This window comes from Argentina silus, assembly GCF_951799395.1.
Source record: "Argentina silus genome assembly, chromosome: 5".
NCBI lineage: Eukaryota > Metazoa > Chordata > Actinopteri > Argentiniformes > Argentinidae > Argentina > Argentina silus.
In genome coordinates, this window is record NC_139659.1 from 6,163,166 (window position 1) to 6,185,439 (window position 22,274).

Here is a 22,274-nt window from a genome sequence, read left to right on the forward strand (position 1 = left end):
TAATCAGCGTGTGGTAAAGAGCATGCATGTAAAATTGATACAAGCAGCAAAAAAAAAGGGCATGACTAATTCAATGACATTAGCGTTAATAACCTTGCCCTCCATTATAAACACATTAAAGTCTTTGTGCGGCTAAAGAGCCACTCCATTCTACGCTTTTAACAATGGCATTGAGAGGCATAATGTTATGAAAGTGTCAAGAGATTGTTGCAAATGTCTCAATACAAGCTCAGAACAATGGCCCCAAGCCATTGGAAAAAGAAAGAGAAAATAACAGGTCATTTGAAATGAGAGAGGGAAAGGGAGAAGAAGGGAGGTGGGGGGAGAGAGAGAGAGAGAGAGAGAGAGAGAGAGAGAGAGAGAGCAAGAGGTGGAGGAGGGTCCGAGGGATTGTATGTATTTTGTGTGCTGGGTTTATGTGCCGGGTATGGTAATGGGATGAGAGGGGGAGACCAGGAAAAAAGGACGCCTCTATGAAAACACAATGTGGCACTGGGCATCCCATAAATGAAACAGACACAAAAGGGGATTACTTTGCTTAGGGATTGAATTTCTTCTGTTTCGTTTGGACAGAAGAAAGAGAGTGCCTTGGTTTGTGTAACTATTCTAATTTGGGGGAGATGTGTGTGTGTGTGTGTGTGTGTGTGTATGTGTGTGTCTGCATGTGTGGGGGGGGGGGGGGAGGTGGGTGTGTGTGTGAGAGAGAGAAAGGAGGAAAGGAGTGTGTGTGTGTGTGTGAGGGGGGGGGCGTATCAAAGGCAGCCACGGTCGTTCCTGGATGAGGATGGAATGTGACAACACTAATTACTGCGTGCAGAGCCATACAAAAACCTCAACTCCACCTGATAAAGGGCTATTTTCTCTTTTCATACATCTCTCGCTGCTACAGTCGGTGTGCAAATCTGCCTCTCGTCCCCCGTTCACCAGCATAATGCTATGGATATTTTACCACTGCAACCGCCTTTTGCTCTCCCCCTTTAGCACCAGAAAAAAAGCTCTTCAAAAGAACGCTCACAATCAAAAGCAAAATGCTTACGTCCGAGCACGACTTCTTTTTTTTTTTCTCCTTATTAAAATCCCAAGGAGTGGGTCAATGTGTTTATCCAAAGACAGAGTTCGTCAACCTCTGGTGTGAGAGAGTTCTGTAAAAAAAATAGTCTGATGTAATTGTAGAAGCAAGTGGTTGGCCCTCCGCCAAAGTGAATAGAGAGCCTGTTAATGTTTCAAATGATTTTTTACTGTTAGTGTCGATCCAAAAAGGACGTGCTCGGTGGCCTATGTGGAAATACACTTAGAAAATCAGGCAGGAGTGTTCCATCATCTGTGTTTCCCAGCCTATTATGACAGAAAGGCACCTGGAATGCATTTCAAGGAAGACAATTATGGTATCTTTGTTCGGGGGTGGAGGGGTCAAGTTAGTTGCAACCGATGCTGGACGTCACTGGACAACCTTTACAATGCCAAGTGTAAACACAAGTGTTAACAATAAAAATGCAGCCGAATGGTTGGGTAAATGCTGTTCACCATTTGAAAGAGTTTGTAAATGGCTTAACTACATCGATGATATTCCAGTATATTTGCAGACTATTTGTATGGAAGCTCATGTTGTACCACTGTACCTCTGAAGAAGATATGTTTTCCTACTATCACTACCAAGGATGAGGAGAAATAGTCTAGACTGTTAGTATTTGTGACTCCCTACACTTAGAACTGTGAGTTCTGAATCCATATTTGATCGACACCACCATTTGAAATCTTCTTCCCTTAAACACAGATTCTCTCCATCCTCCTGCATCGCATTATCACAGAGAAAGACAGAGAGAAGCATGACAAAGAAAAAGAAAAACATAAGAGAGGGACTGAAAAAGAAAGAGGAGTGTTTGAGGGAACTGCTTAGTAGCGCTTGGGTGATGAAGTCATGAATGGCCCCCTGCTGAGGGCTGCTCTTTCAGGAAAGCTACAGCTTCGCTACCCCTCCTCTCCCCTGCAACACACACACATACACACACACACACACACACACACACACACACACACACACACACACACACACACATTCAAATACTCCAGATTTCCTCAAAACCTCTTCACTTCCACTCCCATCTAACCGAAAGTGACAAAGCATAGCATGGGAACGAGATACAAAGAAGGAATACGGTATCAGCCAAGACCTGTTGGGTTATCTCAAAAAGCTAATGTGTAGATGTGACAGGTGGGGATCATACACATGGAAGACACAAGAATCTACCAATAGGCCAAGAGAACATCCTCAACATCTGGGGGCAACACTCGAGTTTACATTTCTTAGACAGGGCTGCGTCATTTTGCCAATCACCTTGGCAAAATGTGCCCATATTCTGTAGAGCGGTAAGCGCTGAAATGTTATGGTCCACATGTTGCACCTCTAGATGGGAGATTGAACCCTCAGGTTACCTTTCCAAACTGTCATTTTCACATACAGGACAGCCCCCTCCTGTTTATCCAAATGATTATAAAACATATCCCCCAAGGATCCTCCAACTAAGACTTGATCAAGCTGAAGCGTGCAATATGCTATGTTCCCATGTGGCTATAAGGATGTAGATATAAATGATGGAATATTCAAAGAGATCTATATCTGAGGGTTAGAATTAGTGGAATCAAAGAGCGGGTATCACGTCACACATGAAAAGGATGATGAGGTGACAGCAAATCTTTCTGGGAAAGCACAGCAAAGCCTTTAAACACATAACGGGATGATTCTGGGCTCCGATAATAACAACCCTTCAACAATTTAAGCATCTCCCTTCCAAATCCACTCCTATAATATATCAACAGATGAAATAACATTTGCTCTGTGCTCAAGCCATTGGCAAAAGGCGGTTCAAATCAACTCTCACCATGGGGATTTCATTTCTATAAATATCACATTAGCAATTAGCGTAAGACAGCCTCCCTCTCATTTTGAGTTGGTTTGAAGAAGCTCATAGGGAAAGTAAACAGTTAGCATAGCATGTGGGAAAAATGTAATGACTGTTGTGAGCCTGACGAAACATTGTTGTAAGACGTGAAAACCGCTCATTAGTCATATATTGTTGACACGTGTGCCTGCCAAGACGTCAACCTTTTTTTTTTTATGACAAAATAATGGACAAATCTTGAGGGGTTTTATGTTAGTAAATAGTGCTGCTGTAGCAGATGTACTTTGGAATCAATTTCTGTGATGAGGTAGCCCTGCCTGAGACATCTAAGACCTACATGTTATCTTTGGACCTTAGGTCCACAGGTCATACATTGAGTAAATATGGTACATATCTGAATAGCAGTGATTCACAATCAAGCTATTTTGCCTTCTTCATTTGATACCAGGGGTATATTAATATATTAGGAGTTTCAAATTCCTCCTGTCAAGGTTTATTCATTTAATTATGGCAAAAATAAACACTGACTTTATTTCAGGAACCCTTCTCAGTAATCACATTCCTGAGAACATTTCTGGCATGAATATTCATCCCAGTGTCACTCAGCCGTCCTATCAAGGAGCTCGGAGGTTCTTAATTGAATTTCATGTGTCTGGAGAGGACATACCTCAGTCATCTCTTAGGCATAATGATACCCTCCTCTGTCAATCATCTTGGCTGTTGTTGTTTGTTTGTTGGGTCGCTGTTGTGTAATTTGTGACACTTGTGTCCTCACACATCTCACTTTCAAATAAACGCTTATAATCACCAATTTGGGAGAACACAGAAGCGTGCACACTCACGCACGCACGTATGCACACACACACATGCCACACATGCACACCACACGTGCACACCACACGCACACACACGCACACACACAAACACACACACAGCTGCCTGACCAGATGCCACATTGTCCGGATCCCCCTGAACTTTTGCACTCATGCATATATTGATGTTTTTAATGACTCATTAATCAAATCTCCTGCTAAATCACTTAGCCTTGAATATCAGGATGGGGAGAGGGCGAAAAATCAATAGCGCTTCCATAGTGGCGCTGCAGAAAGGAACATGATAACCCTATTCAGCTCACTCTATCCTGATAAGCCTATTGAGCTCTCACAAGGCGTATTCCACTGATTCACCCACGGCTGTAATGTAAAACCTATCACCTGTCATCAGACAGCTGGTTTCCATGTCCTGGTTGAGCAGGAAAGCATCGATAATCTGCCTGTTGTTGTGTGGGCAGCTCTTTGTCCTGTAATAGCTCTTTTAGATTCATATTTAGATTCAGACTTGTAAAGTATGTATTATCCCATTGCTAGGTTATTTGGTTGCAGCATTGTGCTATAAAATGAGCTTTACAACTAAACAAGTTTATCGAGGACAGGGTTCAAATCAACCATTCACTGTCAAGAGTTGTCTTTTGTAGCATGCTATACAGGTCCTAGGTAGAGTACACATTTATGCACCTTTGTATGGTGAATAGCATTTCTTTTCACCTTCTATGAAAATAAGTTGACCTTATCCAGCGTTTATCCACTTTCATTTCTACTACTGCATCCCTGATTCTGTGCCTATTGACCTTGTGGAGAATACTCTACCTCTCAGCTCCTAGGGGCACTTAGTATTCAGTCTTCCTCCTTCATCTATCAACCCACACTACTGCTCACTGTGCAGTCTGTGGCTCTGCAGTCTGTGGCTCTGACCAACGGAAAAAAACTGCACAACATATCATCAATGCAGAGTTATACTACACAGTCATCCCCTATTAAAACAAGTCAACAGCATTCCCTAAACGAAAACACAGCCTTGAACGCAGCCCCGGATGACACATATCAAGGGGGACCACTCCTGAAAATGGAAAATGACTAGGTTCATGCTTCCAGGGGAAATTCCAAATGAATTTTTGCGGCACAGTGAGATTACAGATGGATCAATTACATGTGGGTTTAGTCATCTATGCATTTATCATTTTTCCCACTGTTTGCGGATTTGACCTTCATCCCGCCTTATGGGTTTGGAACATTACTTAGGGTGTACATAATGTCGGACATTTAGTGCAGTGTAATATGTTAACTATTATGTCCTTTTGATGGTATAACTAGGCTTATGCCTTTGAAATGAGTCTCAATAGCCTACTTTACCCTTGAATTTGCTATAGATATCAGATCACCCATAAAGCCAATGAGGTAGGTGAATAAGAAGGTTAAGGACTGACAGTGCTAAGTGCCTTACCGGTATAATTACAGTTTGATAACCAAAAATGTTACACAAGCAAATTACAAAGGAAAATACATTACATTACGTTACATTAGGGAGACATACATTTACATAAATCATGTCAAATATAAAACCTAAACATCAGTTATGAGAGCCTAACAGAATGCCTTTGACGTTCTCGACTTCACAAAGACTATAATGTTCCTCTTTGAATGATCTCTCTCTCTAACTGGGAGTGTAATGTTTCTAATTGCAGTGTGTTTTAATAATTCAACCGAGTGTACCCTCTGCTGCTCCTCATTACGACTAGGGTGAACAAGCCCTGATGGGAGGTGTGTGTGTGTGTGTGTGTGTGTGTGTGTGTGTATGTGTGTGTGTGTGTGTGTGTGTGTGTGTGTGTGTGTGTGTGTGTGTGTGTGTGTGTGTGTGTGTGTGAGAGAGAGAGAGAGGGGGGGGGGGCTAAAAGAGAGAGAATATTGTACTTTAAACCTCTCAACCATTACACTTGCCTTACATTATTTATCATGTTTGACTGAGATGCTAATCTTAAAGAACAGCAAGGAGGGAGGAAGGTCCCTTTACCCTGGGTAAACACATAGTCATCTGACCAGAGTGTTGACCAAGACAATGCTTTTTTACTATGGAGCGGAGATAACTATAGGTTAGGGTTAGTTAGCGTAGGGACCCTCTTGACCCTCAACTTAATATATGTATCTACAGTACCCTCTCACAGTTCAGGCCAGGTCAACATCAGTATGGAACCCTTTCACAGTTCAATAAGGGTTCATATCAGCTGGGACCCTCGACTAGATCAAGAACTACTCCGTGTGAACTAGGTTAATATCTTCATGAACCCGCTTCCCAGACAAGATGATCCTATTAGGATTGCATAGGGGATGAAAGAATTTCATTTCATTTATTCACCATCTCAGTATGCACAGGCTTGCGTCATCTCTAATATAGTATGTGTCGGTGGAAGCTTGCTGTGGAAAGAGGAGCTATTAGACTGTGACTTATTTCTTTTATCTCTGATTAGCCCACGACGCTGCTTCTCCCTGGAGATTCCAACCAAAAGAACTCTGGAAATTATTTCCAGTTTTTGAATGAGCGATAACACTAATCTCGCTCACCCACACACCTGTTGGCAGCTGAGTGGGCCCGGGAAGACGTTGAGAGCTGTGCCCTGTAATTGAATTATTTATCGTCGCACCCAGCTGTTTTTCAACGTTGCCGACTGGGGAAAACCATTTCAGAGCTCTCCTCAAAACAGGGTTTTGATGAAAGGAACTTCTCAAGGGTGTTCAAATTCCATGAGGAAAAGTTCATGAATAAATCTATGTTTTTTTTGTGTTTTCTTTTACCTCATAAAAGTTCAATGAATTCTTGGGTTCTTGAGGACACCATTTGGATGGACCTATGGTATACTGTAGACTACCTGTGTGGTTGGAGAAGGTCCACATGCTTGCCCCAGTCCCGCTATAAACAAAGGATAACTTTAACAGCTTATTGAGACATTCATAAACACTTCATTAAGCCTACATAGATGCCGCACAAGTAGTTTAAATGCAATGTAAAGGATTAGGCCACACTTGGCACAGCAGCAGATGTAAGGATCTCTTACATTACCCACTACAGAATTTACTAATACATGACTTGTGATGCAATGTAGGCCAAATTAAAGGTTTATTGAGTCTTCATTAAGCCTTGATAAATGATCCTTTGATACAAGTGTCACCATTGCTCTGCATCAAAACAACTGTTTACCCTGGCTGATTGGAGGAGTGATGCGGCGGGGAGGAAATGAGAGCAGGCACTTGTTTCCCAGCGCAAGATGCTTCGTCTCGACAGACCGTCCTCTCCATCAGATCAGATATATTCACACAGGAGTGAGCAAAGCGTGAGGTGTGTGAGGAGGAGTTGTGTGTGTGTGTGTGTGTGTGTGTGGAGGTGGGGGTGGGGGGGGGGGAGGGGGGAGGGGGGTGACTGGGGAGCTCCAACGCTTTGTTAAGATGTTAATTATCCATCCAAACCATGAAAATCCTCAGCCATCTTACCGCCATTAAAATTGTTTTCATGCCAGTGTCAAGTGCCCAGTTGAGGCATGCTCTGCTCTCCTTTATACCATCAGTCAACAGGGGACAGCGTCTCACAGTCATCTGGTTCAGGTAAATCACTGTGCTGCCCCGAGCACGAGTAATAGTAGTGGACTGTGTAGCAGAGTGATGCAGCAGCCTTTCCAATGAACAGTAGCTTGTGTGTGTGTGCATGTGTGGGTGTGTGTGGGTGCGTGTGCGTGTGCGTGTGCGGGTGCGTGTGCGGGTGCGTGTGCGTGTGCGTGTGCGGGTGCGGGTGCGGGTGCGTGTGCGTGTGCGTGTGCGGGTGCGTGTGCGGTGCGGGTGCGGGTGCGGGTGCGGGTGCGGGTGCGTGTGTGGGTGCGGGTGCGTGTGCGGGTGCGGGTGCGGGTGCGTGTGCGTGTGTGGGCTGCCGTTTGACGTTAAGCCTGCACAGATAAACAAGCTAGACTTGGGATTTTAATGCAGGATGTGCAAACCACTCCTGTAACTTCTGTTCTCTCAACCAGCAGCATACTCAGCACACATTCACACAGACACAGACAGACACACACACACACACACACACACACACACACACACACACACACACACACACACACACACACACACACACACACACACACACACACACACACACACACACACACACACACACACACACACACAGGCTCCACATTCCAATCAGGCCAAAAGCAATAGCTCCATGTTATTCCGCAATAACACCGGCTCATCCGACAGAGGCTGCTCCTTTGTTTTGTTGTGTCTTGCTTCGTTTCATCTTCCCCACTGTTCTTATGCATGGGGATACATCTGGCTGCAAGTCAACAGGATTACTTCATCCGCCCAGTTTTTGTTTTCTGTGAACATGTGGAAGGGGCTGAGGGCTCTCGCCATCTCCAGCTCTCCTAATGTTTATGTACTGAGATTACTGGGCTACTCAGGAGGGTAATCTATATGTTATGAAGTAATACTGGGAGTGGGGTGTAAAATCATGTGCGTCATGTTCATGTAACCACTGGCCAAACCAAAAGGGCATCCTTGTTGTCCTGAAAAACTCCCTAGATGCCATGGCAGTATGTTTTGGGTCATTGTCTTACTGTATGATGAAGCGCCATCCAATGAATTTGGAGGCATTTGCTTGCATCGAGCAGACAAGATGTTTCTATACATTTCAGAATTAATTATGCTGCTGCCGGCAACAGTTACAATCATCAATAATGACAAGTGAGCCAGTTCTAGTGGCAGCTATACATCCCCAAACCTGCACCATGTTTCGCAGATGAGGTGGTACGGTGTAAATCTTAGGCAGACCCTTTTTTCTCCAAACTTTCCTCTTGAAATCACTTTGATACATGATAATATTTATCTTATCTGTCCAAGACAAGACCTTTTTCCAGATCTCTGCAGGTTCTTTAGGTATTTTTTAGCAAACTGTAACCTGACCATCCTTTTTGAGGATAATTAGTGGTTTGTACATTGCAGTGAAGCGTCTGTAGTTTGGCTGGTGAAGTATTCTGCAGATGCTAGTCTCTGATGCATGCACGCCTACCTCCTGGAGAGAGATCCTGATCTGTGGGACAGTTGTTTTGGGGTTTTTCCTAATTATGGTGAGCATTCTTTGCTTTGGTCGTCCACTGTAGAAGTCTGCCTTGGCTTACCGTTTGCAATTGCTTTTTTTTTCTCTTTAATGATGTTTCAAACTGTTGATTTTGGCAAGCCTAAGGTTTTGGCTATGTTTCTGATTTTCTTTCTTCTTTCTTCTTTCTTTTTTCTGCCTAAAAATGGCTTACTTGACTTTCATTGACACCTCTTTGGTCCTCATGTTGACAGTCATCAATAGCAAACGCAAAGCCTAGAATCTAGAATCAAGCCTAGACATTGACAGCTCTCTAATGCCTGCACAAATGATGTGACGGAACACACCTGACTTACCAGAAACACCTGTAACTATTTTTTTTTTTTTTTACAGTGCTGGCTTATAAGTCTCCAAGCAAGGTTACTCATCACACAAGCATGGTTTCAAACCACCTCTGCTACATGCAGCAACCATTTTTCTACGCAAATCATTTAGACTCCATTGTGTAATGTGTAAAACAGACAGCAAGGTGCTTACATGTAATTGCTTTATTGTCTTGGAAGTTTTTAGTCAATATCAGCCAACTGTCAGATCAGATAGATGGAACTTAGTATGAATGATATGATGATCGGGTGGCTTCATGTTAAAATCCATATCTATTCATAATGTGCTTCAGATGACACCTCCTCATTATGCAATTAAACAATGTCGCCACCAACGTCAAACAGCAGAGTAGAATTATGTTGTTATATCCAACATTTTTGCATCCACCTAGAGTATTTTGCCAGCAAAAATTCATAACAAAACCTCCTGTACGGCCCGGGAGACAATTGATTTACAGCATGCATAATACTACTACTAATAATAATAAACCAAGATTTATAGACAATAGACATCCATTAGTCCGGTGCACTGCATGGGTAGATTCTGAGTCACCCATGAAGCACAACATTGACTTCCCCAACATGACAAACTCGTTCCCATGGAGATTAGCAAACAAATGCTAATGTTTTCTCCTCATTGATCTCACTACACTTTAGCACATTATCCATCTTGGGGTCGACATTAACTATTATGACAAAAGTAGCAGGGCTGTTATGCTATAAATTCCAAGATCCTGTGTTTAAATATTACCGAGGCTCTGTCAGAACAGCTGTAGTACGTGGCGAGCACTCTCCTCCACTCTGTTTATGGATGTGTTCTCTTCCAAATATTCAAAATGTTCACCAAGGAGTTCTGTTATGGAAATTTCGATGAAAGTTGAAATCCATGAGGAGTATCCCAGTCCGAGGCAGTCCAAGTTCACATCTGTGTGTGTGTGTGTGTGTGTGTGTGTGTGTGTGTGTGTGTGTGTGTGTGTGTGCGTGTGTGCGTGTGTGTGTGTGTGTGTGCGTGTGTGCGTGTGTGTGTGTGTGTGCGTGTGTGCGTGTGTGTGTGTTTGTGTGTGTCTTCCCTCAGGACAGTCAGAGTCACTTTAATAGAGCCATCAATGAACAGCACAGTCACAAAAGACACACACACACACACACACACACACACACACACACACACACACACATCTCAATGCTTCGCCTTCCCCATCCATTTCAGTTGAATGCCCCAGTATTGCTTAGACAGACAATTTCATTTCTGCTCTCTTAACAATCAGAATAAACTGTAATCATCTTCACAAGGGCGATTACCTTGCCAGGTCAGATGGATCCTATAAACTAGACATTTTTCATTCAAAATGCATGAAACACCATTATATCAGTCAATTACACCATCTGTCTCTTTGTAGGTACATGATGAAGGTTGTTGGGCAATTTACAGTACAATGAAACACCTTTGAAATGGCTTTTCACATCCTTTACCTCATGGCTACTGAATGCGAATAAATTCAGTCTTTGGCTTGTCACTAGAGTCTAACCTTTTTTTGCTAGGAGTGTACCTGTATAACAAATTCTACTCCAAGGGCTGATTGCGGAATTTGGAAACCAACACTTAATATGAGATATGAATCCAAGTTTTCTTTGACAGTACGATTTCATCCAGTGCTAGTGTAATTACCAAACATTTGGCTGACCTGTTTGCCTCTCTCCCTCGAGATACAAGCTGTAAACAGTACATCCATCACAGTCCAGTACATCTGACAAGTGGGCAGGTTCAGAGGACCCTAAACGTCGGCCATAAATATATTTGAATATCTCAGATTTTCCCAGATGAATAATGTCAAATGAGGAAGCAATTCAACCCCCACCGCCGAGCAGTTAACCAAACGTAATTGTTTTCGGTTGTGGGCTTACACAACATTTTCATTTCACTGTACGTCAAGTCGAGGGAAACAAAAAAAGTAATGTCGGAGACAAGAAAATAACATGTCTCTTTATTATTCCACAATCTCTGGCGGAACTAATTAGAACGCGGGTGGAGCGGAGAACTGGGAGAGTGATATGGGAATACTGAAGCAGTTCTAAAATTACAAAGACATTAAATATGATGGAGATCCTGACATATTCCCTCCGTTTTTTAATCCTGCGCTGAACTTTCCACATCCCCGACTCTATCGCGGCTCTCCTCTTGAACAACCACTACAGAGTAGCTAACACTAGTGAGGGGGGCATCTCTCTGCTTGCTCAGTGGTCCCTCTCCCACAGCCCCTGACATTGCCAGCTGACGCCTTGCCACTCGGAACACTCCACTTCCTGTTGTAAAGACGCTCCTCTGGGGAGAAGAGGGAACATGCCGTGGTAATGGAATTGTCTTGTTCATCTCAGCCAAATGGATGAGCGTGTGTGTGTGTTGGGGGGGTTGAGTGTGTGTGTGTGTGTGTGTGTGTGTGTGTGTGTGTGTGTGTGTGTGTGTGTGTGGGGGGGGGGGGGTACAAGGACGAGGAGGGGAGTGCATGAGAGAGAAACAGGGCAAGTCAGCATCAGGAAGTCAGCAAGTCAGCATCAATCTAACAACAGTACATGCACGCACTAGTGTTTTCTTTTCATTCTCGACTTTGCTGAGGGGAAAACAACTTGAGTGTCTTCCAACTGTCTCAGCGAGTCCTCTGAGAAATCATTGTAAGCATTGCTCAAAACTTTGTTTTTTTGTTTTCTATTTCCTCTGGAATTTCAACATTGACAACACATTAGTTGTCTTTGACATCAGCCCCCAGTATGATAGGTATCAGGTACCGTGCCTTCGTCATGTTGGTAACACTGGCAAGATCTCTACCATCTATGTGTAAATAAAGTTTTGATGCAAATGCGGTATGACTCATTTGATAATACAGGACTGTTGATGTTGCAACGTGTTGGCTATTCATGTGATTTGTTCTCTGGCTCAGGCTTATCTATTTGCAAGCATGAGAGTGATCCAAGAGTGTGTACCTTCAGGAGGTCAAGCAAGGTTTCAGATCAATAGCTAGAACAAAGTTCAGTTTCAATGAAGGGCTTAAAGGGCTTGTGCACCCAAAATACAACTTAACGTGATCTCACACATTACCTTGGATGTGGCCAATTTACCAAGACAGTTGGTGTAATTTAGTTTCCTTACTGAGATACTTGATGTATCCCATATTATGTTGAAAAAAGTACTTAACCTTTCTCATGTGTTCATCATCCCCCCCTTATTATAGTGTTCACGGCCAGATTTGGCCGGTCTGTTTTAACTGCTCTTATATTAACATGAAAAACAAAATTTGGTGATGATTTATGGTTAACACCTTTTTAAGATGTGAAACAATGTCTTCAGCTAGTGGTTAAGATGAGTAACTGCAGTGAATATACAAAGAACAGACACTGAAAATGTATTTCTACATTTCTATGTATTTTTTTCAATTGTATGTATGTATTTTTATACTTCATTACCCATTCATTTCCTATGGCTGTAATTTTAAACCCGGAACACTACAGGTGTGACAAAGTTGACCAAACCACTCAAAATTCAATGAAAGTGGTGATCAGCAATTGTATATGTTGAAATGCCTAGTGTGGAGGAAAACATAAGGTCTTGAGGCCATCAGATGAAAAACACAATATTTATGATTCAAGAAAAGTTGTAAATCGATGAGATTTGACCCGAACACTACAGGAAGGTTAATCTGCAAAATCTGCTCAATCTGCTCCTTCATAGCCAGTCCTCCGCGGCAGGGTTCTTAGATAGCCACGCTCTGACGCACACAGACGACAGCCTAGCCCTGTCTGTGGGATTGGGACCATGCCACTCTCATTCAAGCACTTAGCCAGAGGCTCTTATCTCGTTAGCTCCTCGCTCCGCTGTGACCAACATGTAGGATATTGAGATGGCCCCCATAACCCCAGAGTACGGCTCAATTTCTGTCACAGACCAAAAACCTCAGCCGCACCGGCCAAAACTAAGTGATTCCCAAGTCAAAACCTCACCCCACAACCCAAACTCTACCCCCCAAGCAGCCCGACCCCCCGACCACAACTAAAACTCTACCCCCCAAGCAGCCCGACCCCCCGACCACAACTAAAACTCTAGTCTTGCCCAAACCTAGCCAAAAACCGCATCCACCACTAACCCTCCCCCCCAACACACACACACACACACACACACACACACAAACAGCACTTCCTCCACAACATAAAACACACCTTCTCCATTGAGTGACAAGCCTCGCAGAACAGCAGTGCTTTAACACTCTAGCCTGTTAGAGTTATTGGTTCCTATTCCCTCTCCTCCGACCAGTAAACACATATACAGCTTTGTTCTGGGGTTGTACATCACTGTTCCGTTTGGTGCAAAGCAGACACACCCGTTCTCCTCTCCATCTCCTACTCCCCCTCAAATTTGATTTGTGATATTAACTCGCTGTCAGCAAGTTTAAAGGAAAGCAGTTAATGTCACCGATATTAAATCAAGCTTTTTGGCAGATACTATATAGCGAGGGCGATTCATAACTTCTCTCAAGGTTTGACAGCAGAGGAAAAGCAAACCGTATATCACTCAAGTTTTCTCAACTACGTAAACGCTCTGAGTCCACTGTGTTTGAAGCTCCAGTAAAGTAAATACCCACAGTTACTTCAGCGAAGATAGTGACATAAGTGTGACTTGTGTACATAAATGGACCTACTGGACAGATCTGGTCCATGGTTGTGGAGAGTGTTTGCTTACACAGACATGGCAAGCTCCGGTTTAAGACATTCTTTAGAATAGAATAACATCCTTACGGTGACATCACCTCAGATTCACATCACCGCAGCTCTACAGATGAGAGCTCTAAGGAAAGGGAGATTGTCATCAAAGCAGCGCTAGGACACACACACACACACACACACACACACACACACACACATCTGTGCTATGTGCACTCACCCTGCACTATGACATCACGCTGTCACACTCACAGTGGCCTATCCCACACACTTCATCAATCCAGAGGAGTGTGTACTCAGAGGACACTAAGCCCTCACAGAGGACACTAAGCCCTCACATACTCACACACAGATGGGACAGCATGGTCGCTGGAGGGGGGGTGTGGGGGGGTATGGGGGGGTTGGGGAGAGCAGTGTCGAGAGTCAGACGATGACATTCATTGTTAATGATGACCGTCTCAAAATGCACAGCGGGTAATTCCAAACAAGCTATTCCAGCGTGTGTCAAGCCAAGTGGCACGGAGGGAAACGAGTTGTGGTGAGGGGAATACAAACTGACACAGGGTCAGATTGCAGACCAGGAGAGAGAAGGACATAAGGGGCTCTATTTTCAGCCAGTGCAAAATGAACGCAGATCTAAACACAGGTGTATTGGCAATTTGTGTCGGTGATAACAGGTGAAATTACCACAGCATCCGAGCACTGTCTCGCCTGCACTCAGGTGGGTGCAGCAGCGATAGTAGAAGCGTGTTCATGACAATGAGCCAAGAGAACATTTTGAAAATAGCAGTAATATTTCAGACACACCGCCTAGCGCCATCGCTAGCATCCACGTTTTTTTTTGCGCCATTAAAATATAGCCGAAGGAGAGAGGTAACTCACTCACGAGAGAGAGAGAGAGAGAGAGAGAGAGAGAGGTAACTCACTCACGAGAGAGAGGGAGAGAGAGAGAGAGAGAGAGAGAGGGAGGGAGAGAGAGAGAGAGAGAGAGAGAGGTAACTCACTCACGAGAGAGAGAGAGAGAGAGAGAGAGAGAGAGAGAGAGAGAGAGAGAGAGGGAGAGCGAGAGAGAGAGAGAGAGAGAGAGAGAGAGAGAGAGAGAGGTAACTCACTCACGAGAGAGAGGGAGAGAGAGAAAGAGAGAGAGAGAGAGAGAGAGAGAGAGGGAGGGAGAGAGAGAGGGAGAGAGAGAGAGAGAGGGAGGGAGAGAGAGAGAGAGAGAGAGAGAGAGAGAGAGAGAGGGAGAGAGGGAGAGAGAGAGAGAGAGAGAGAGAGAGAGAGAGAGAGAGAGAGAGAGGGAGAGAGAGAGAGAGCGAGAGAGAGAGAGAGAGACAGAGACAGAGAGAGAGAGTGGTGGTCCAGGGGGATATGCTCATTATCATGCACACACACAAACAGGAACATAAAGCACCATGAGCACCTGATGCTACAGTACATAAATCCAATCCCATTATCCTAATCGCTATCATGAGAACTCACTGCCTATGCGTAGGTTGATCTGGTCACGACGTTCTCCGTTGGGGTTCTGGAAGCAGCTGTAGAGGCCGTTGTTGCTCAGGTCCACCTCCATCAGGATCAGCCGCGGCCCCTCCTCTCGGTGGCGCGCCTTGACATCCGTCCCGTTCACCTTCCATGTCACGGAGGCTTCGCTGTCCAGCGAGCCACACTGCATGGTCACGTCACTGGCCATACGCTCATACTGGTTCCTGGCACCTGGGAGAGAGGAGCATAGAGATTAGTTAGTAGAGTCTACTATATTGTAATTATATTTCAATGCTTATATTTCTTCTTTTTTTTCTACCTTAGAACTGTTACCAGTCACCACATTGGCAACTTTTTGTTTAATCCTTCATTTTTAAAAGTAAGTTGACTGAGAAGACATTCTCTCTTGAGTGCTGGGTTCTGAATTTAGCCAGGATACCATGCCTTCCAACCCTACTCTTGGGATAGGTGTCATGGGATTGTGACACAGAGAGTCAGGATTAAAGTTTAACACCGTGTTTGAAAGATTAGCAATGACACCATACCCACATTTGCAGAACAGCACTGTCAACACAACACATAGAATGATCCTCCCTACAGCCACACTGCTGGTACAACAATGACAACATTAAAGGGCACATTCCATCAAAGATTGTCAGGTGTTTTCAGACCTAAAAATGTCTAGTGTCAAGATCCAGTCCACCTCCCACGCTATCTGTTGTGCAGTTACAGCTATATGCTATCCCCAAATTAATGAGAAATATATAGCACTGTCTAATATCCAGATTTTATTTAGTGCTTATCTTTTCCATTTTAATTTAAACATTAAACCTTGCCTTTTGCAAACGTCAACTTGTCGACAGAATCTTCCTGAGACGTCAATGTCCAGAATATCAGACGTCAAAAAGACACAGAGAAAAAGATGAAATACATCAAAGGTCACTAACGAGTGAAGTTAATGTTGTGATACTGTATGTCTCTGTCGCTCTTTTATCTCACGTCTGTCAGTAGCACACAAAGACAGATACCAATCATGGAGCCACGTCAATGATTGAAGCAATAACCGGCGTCATGTAAATGTAATGGAATATGCCCCATGTATTCATTAACCTGTCCGCTCCTCAAGTGTCACAGTATAATATCGCTCCATAGTTGATGTGCAGGGAAGCAACGACAATGGCCTCCTTTCTGCTTCCTACCACTATCCCCTTTGAGGCCACTTATGGCGCTACTCCTCCTGCCAATTTTGACATTGGCGTCTCATTGTCAGCTTGCAGCACTTGCTTATGTTTCCTTGTTCATTTCAGTATGACAAACAGACTTCATTTGCTGAGGTACATGTACAATACCGATGAAACATTGAATATGTATGTATATCGAGTCACTAGAGTATATATCGGACTCGGGAAAGATGTGTTTCTGCATGCCTTCTTATTATGTTGTGTCCTGAGTGACAAGGTACACACAAGTAAGCAGAGGACGATATTACGAATGCTGAGAATGACCTGAGTGTCTGCGAGATCCGCCTGATCCTCTGCGCCAACCGCAGTCATGAATTTCACATTTCTCCCCAGCTTTGAAATTCTGCTGGGGGGATGGAGTGTAACCTTGGGGTCCACAAAGACCCTGATCAGAATCCTGCTATCAGTGTTCCAGTGGTGTGAGTATTCCATACACAGTGGTGCCGAACAAAGGTCATCCTCTTCACATGTGTCTGAGGAAGAGAAATCAAGGATTCCTGCTCATTACGTATTCATCACGGAACTCTTGTGGTTGATAGTTATTTGGCGAAACGAAGAGGCAAGACCATCTTGACGAGATTATAAACATCAACACCAAAGGGAGAGAGTGAATCGGACTGTGGTAAATATCCTGGTAAATATCCTCATATTTATGATTTCAAATGTCACATACAGCTGAATGTGGGTCACCTTGTCGAGCATTAATCTAATGCTATCCTGATAAAATGAGATCAGATACAGGATAAATTCCCTCTTTTGCCGTCGTGGTTTTTAAAATGGCTGCTGACGTCTTCTAATTGCATAAAGCCTAACTCTGGAAACAAGTAGGAGCATCTTAAGTTTCCGAAGCACGGCAACACCAACTGCTTAAGACAGCACTATGCTAGTGCTGACCCAGATGAGTTTGGACTCAGACGGACATGATAGCAGTGGCAGAAGGATTGTTGTATCCAGCCTTGCCTACTCTGCACTGTCCTAAAGTACAGAACATAGGGTACAGCTGACAGTACGCAACCATGCACACACACACACACACACACACACACACACGCACGCACGCACACACACACACACACACACAGCAAAACACTTCAGTCCACATGAGGATCATCCAGGGTAAACATGCCGTAGCGTTTCAATGTCTTAGTAAGTATAAATACTTGTTTATTACCAGATGTTTATTAGCCTGACATGGCAGTGGCCTGACATGGAAGCTCAGTATGCCGGGCCTGCTGATTACACTGCTAGGCATGTGTCACGTCTCAATCTGTCGGTGTGTGAGGGGAACACTTTGTACCGAGGGGTAATCCACTGCCTCAGTCTCATAATCCAGTTCCTCGTTGTAGCATGAAATGAGATTGTGGTTATGGTGCGCCATGACATTCTGATTTACCGACACACACTGTGCCTGTAGACAGCTTGTGCGCTTGTCAGTTTAAAACATAACTCAAGACAAAATATGCAAGTGCATCAGGTTTTTTGAATGCCTTCAAACCTATTCCTGTATTTCAATAGTCCTTTCAGGAGTCCTTGCCAAATGAATAAGTAGCCAAAATGGATTAATAGATTGGGGATTGGAGATCAGGTTTCTCGACTGTGTAGTCAAATAGAAGTTTAGGAGCATTTAATGTTGTTTGACTCAATGTGTATGTGCTATGTCATCCTAGAGGCAGACAGGGGAATAAAAGCCATTTCCATATTTCCTCTCCAAACATCTTCACCATTAAGTCATTGCTTTGCCCTCTGTCTCTTTCCCTGTGAGAGTTATGATTAAGAGGTTCTCTCTCTCTCTTTCTCTCTCTCTCTCTCTCTTTCTCTCTCTCTCTCTCTCCCTTTCTCTCTTTCTCTCTCTCTCTCTCCCTTTCTCTCTCTCTCACTTGTCTGAGCACTTTGGCAGCTGCGGGGAAGCGAGGCCCAAATAAATCCACTTCCTGTTTCCTGGCCTCTTATCTACCCCCCCCCCTGCGCAGACAGTGATAGAGCCGCACAATAGACCCCCCCCACCCCTCCTCCTGCCCCCCTTAGCAGGCTAGCGGAAACAATAACTCCTATCTGCCGCCTTTCCGATAGCCCACCGAATACCTAATTCTCATTATACAGTTTAGCAGGTGCCTCCGCTGAGGGTTCCTATCTGATCTTGGCTCGCTGTCGTATTCTGCCACAGAGACACTGGCTTTTCATAAGACGCCACAATGCACGCCGCTCCCTTCTCTCTCTATGCCTAGCCGCAAGGAGTTAGGCATATTATCTTCAAACAAACACATGCAACCCCGTTCGCACGAAATAACCTCCGAGAAAAAAGTTCCTCTTAGGCTAACCACCCTCGTTTTGATGCACTGTGAAAAGACTGTGAATTAGGCAGAATGAGTACAGTGTTGCACTCAGCAGCCAGAAATGGGGAGGAAAGACAGACAAGATGAAGATTTAAAAGGGGGAGATTTAATTGATACTTCAACATTTAGACATCAGCTATCTGTGGGAGTAAGGTCGAGGCTCAAGGGAAAGGGGGGAGACAGGGGATGGCACACCCACATGGAAGAGCTAAACTTTTTACGAGCCGGGATGTGCAGCCTCGTCTGGGAAGCAGCGGAGGATTCCGGAGTACTAGGGCCAAAGGGGCGGACAGCTGGATATCCCTGGCTAGATCCGAAACAGCTGTCTGTCCCTCATGAAACAAGGGAAACAAATTCAGCATCATTTCTAGAGACTGGACTCTCCAACAACAAGGCAGTATCGACCAGAGAGAGGATTGTTTTTGTAAAGATTTTTTACCTTTCAAAGCACTGGGGTTGTAGAGCTGCAAGCCTGTCCCCATTAGTTGGTCCATATTGAGTGTGTTGTGTGTCAAGCAAAAGTCTGATATTATTTCTTACTGACACATCTCTTTTATACTGATGCTATGCACATGTTTTCCTTTTATTGTTTTCCTAATTTATTATACATTTTTCAAATGCGATAAAAGCTATATTGCTTTTATCGCATTTGAAAAATGTATAATAAATTATATAACCCCATAGTGTAAAAAGGTAGTATCTTAATCTTGTTTCATGTCTTGTTATTCATGAATTCCCTTTTCCACCATATCTTATATTTCTATTTAGATAGAGTCTCCTGAAATGCATTCAAATAACATGACAGTCACTAAAGTAAATGTGTAGAGAATGTTTATACTTTAGGCTGTCAACCTGCACCATCTCTTATCTTGCAGCACAGCAATCCTGCCTGAAATGTTAAGGGAAACACAGTGTACATCATTGAGGACTGAGCTGCAGAGATACCGTACAGAACACAGAGATGCTCCACCATGCAGAATCTTCCGCATCGAAGGCTAAGGCTATAGCATAGGATTTAATGCCCCAAAGCACCTCCTGACACAATACCAATGGCGAGCGGAGGCTTAACACTGGTGGAACAGTGGCACATGGAATGCTCTCCTCCTTATGATACTGTGTTGTTATACAGGGAGGGATTTTCACACTGAGGGATGGGGGTCACGCTACAGTGAATGTTCCAAGAAGGTCAATAGGATTAGGAGACTGTCGGGAGTGATACACCCAGGATCTGAGGAGCTCTTCCTGACGTTTCGGCTTCGATAGGCTTAGATGCTCTTTTCCCCGGGAATGTGGGTTTGGCTGCTTGGTTTATTTTCTTGGTAGAGTGGAGAGAGCCGTTGACTAACTCCAGCCACAGGCTCAGTTCCTCCCCTTTTACCCCTCCCTGCCCAGACCTCCTGTGATGCACCACATGGCCACCGTGGTCTTGGAGGCAGGAGCTCGGTGGTCCACTCCACACCCCTCTCTTTGTCTGTGACCTAGTAAAACAACCAAACGGGCGTGCTTCCCCCAATCCGCCACCCAGGGTTATCACCCCGGTCTTCACCACCCCTCCCTTATCCCCGACTCCTGGAAGCCTTCCAGTATCAGGACCGGGACAGAGGAGCTAGAACTGAGGCGACAGCACTGAGACACAGACTCTACAGCAGTAGATATAGAGAAAGAGACTGACAGACTTACTAACACACCAGTCCAAGGACAGAGACACAGTCGGTAGGAGCCACTCTGGACAACACACAATGTGAGACACTCAATATACTGACTCTCTCAGTACACTTTCAAAGAGGTACATTTAGACAACATCTTAGAGTCCTTGTATCAGAGCAGGAACAGATACAACCTTTCTGACAGACTGTGTGTCTCATGTCTGTGATGACCCTCTCTCTCTCTGTCACCCGGTTTCCCTGTTGGCTGCCTATCTGGTTCAGGGAGCCAGTGTGGGCGGGGCTGGGAGGGTTGTTGGCAAATGTGGTTCACCTGTGCAGGTGTGGCCTACAGGCTTTATATGGTGAACCCCATCGGCCATTTTGGCTCTCTCTTCTCCCACGGGCAGGGTGGCTTCTGGTTTTGTTCCTCTTTGTTTTGTTCACATCATACAATATACCACAACACACATTCCATTCATCCATACATTACACACACTACTGATTATACAGATTTAACCTGACATTCTTATATTGTTTATCCTTTAAGTTAATAAATATATTACTTTAACCCTTGATCATGTTTGGAATCCCCTTTTTGTTGTGATCACCAGGCTTGGTCGTAGCATGTCCACTTGTTTGTGCATTATTTACCTACTGATAACACAGCATGATTCCCTATGGAGATCAAAAGGACTGCAGAAACCAAATAGCTGACTCTGATTGGAGGATGATTGCATACTGTATGAGGGCCTGTGATAGAGGTGAATATATGAGGATGGATAATACGCCAGAGGCAGGAGATGAAAGCTTGGTGTCACATTCGGCTCAGAACTTTAATGACCAAAGACAAGCATGTTTAAGTAAGATCCAGGAACACAGATGTAATGAGGGTGGCTTTGCCGCCTTTCATTTGTTCAACATGACTCCAGCCATTAGGAATACGAGAGCACCAGACCTGTACAGCGTCCAAGTAAAGCAGGCACCAAGCATGTTGCTGCTGACAGGGACAGCAGATATATGGTGTTCACGTACAGGTCCTCTGAGGCAGGCTGTTTGGCGCGAGGATGGAATGTTTAGGATAGGGTTCATGGGATATTAGATGGCCCGTCTCATGTTCATGCATCGTAGAGCACATGCCACAGGCAGCACCAGACCCTCAGGCTCAAAAGACATACTGGGTTGGATCTGAATCATCTTCTGGGCGCTCATGCCACTGTCTGTTGCTCCACAGTGGACTGGGTACACCTCACAGCCATGTTCTAGGAATGTGTGTCTCCAATGAGCTTAGGCACATCAGAGTCCCTGCAGTGGACAAACAAGTAATTGAGAATATAAATTGTATTGTTTGCCTGCTATTAGGGACACTTTAAGAAGATGAGAGTGCCGTACTTGCTCAGCTTTTCTAACTAACATTTGTTGGTATATATTTGTGGTTGGAATTTGGTATATTTTTTCAGCTACTAGTTGAGCGTTCACAAGCCAGAAATGGGTCCCCGAAAGAAAAAATAAAGATTCAAGAAATTACCTAATTGGACAGAGAGGGGCACATCTCCCCACTACCATTAACACGAGCTTATTTAGCAAAAGTTAGTTTTGGCCTTAAACTAAGGACTGTGTTGTCCTAATGTGATAGGAAATTGATTAACATTATATTATTAGCCACACT

General features: G+C 44.2%; 1 protein-coding gene across 1 annotated transcript in view; it reads right to left on the bottom strand.

The window, feature by feature from the left end:
- The window catches only part of cntfr (ciliary neurotrophic factor receptor), a 128,789-nt gene that overhangs the window by 45,142 nt on the left and 61,373 nt on the right, over positions 1–22,274 (bottom strand). The window contains exon 3 of the mRNA XM_083669415.1: positions 15,386–15,619. Within this exon, the coding sequence (XP_083525541.1) occupies positions 15,386–15,619 (234 nt within the window). The remainder of the gene's footprint in view (positions 1–15,385; positions 15,620–22,274) is intronic.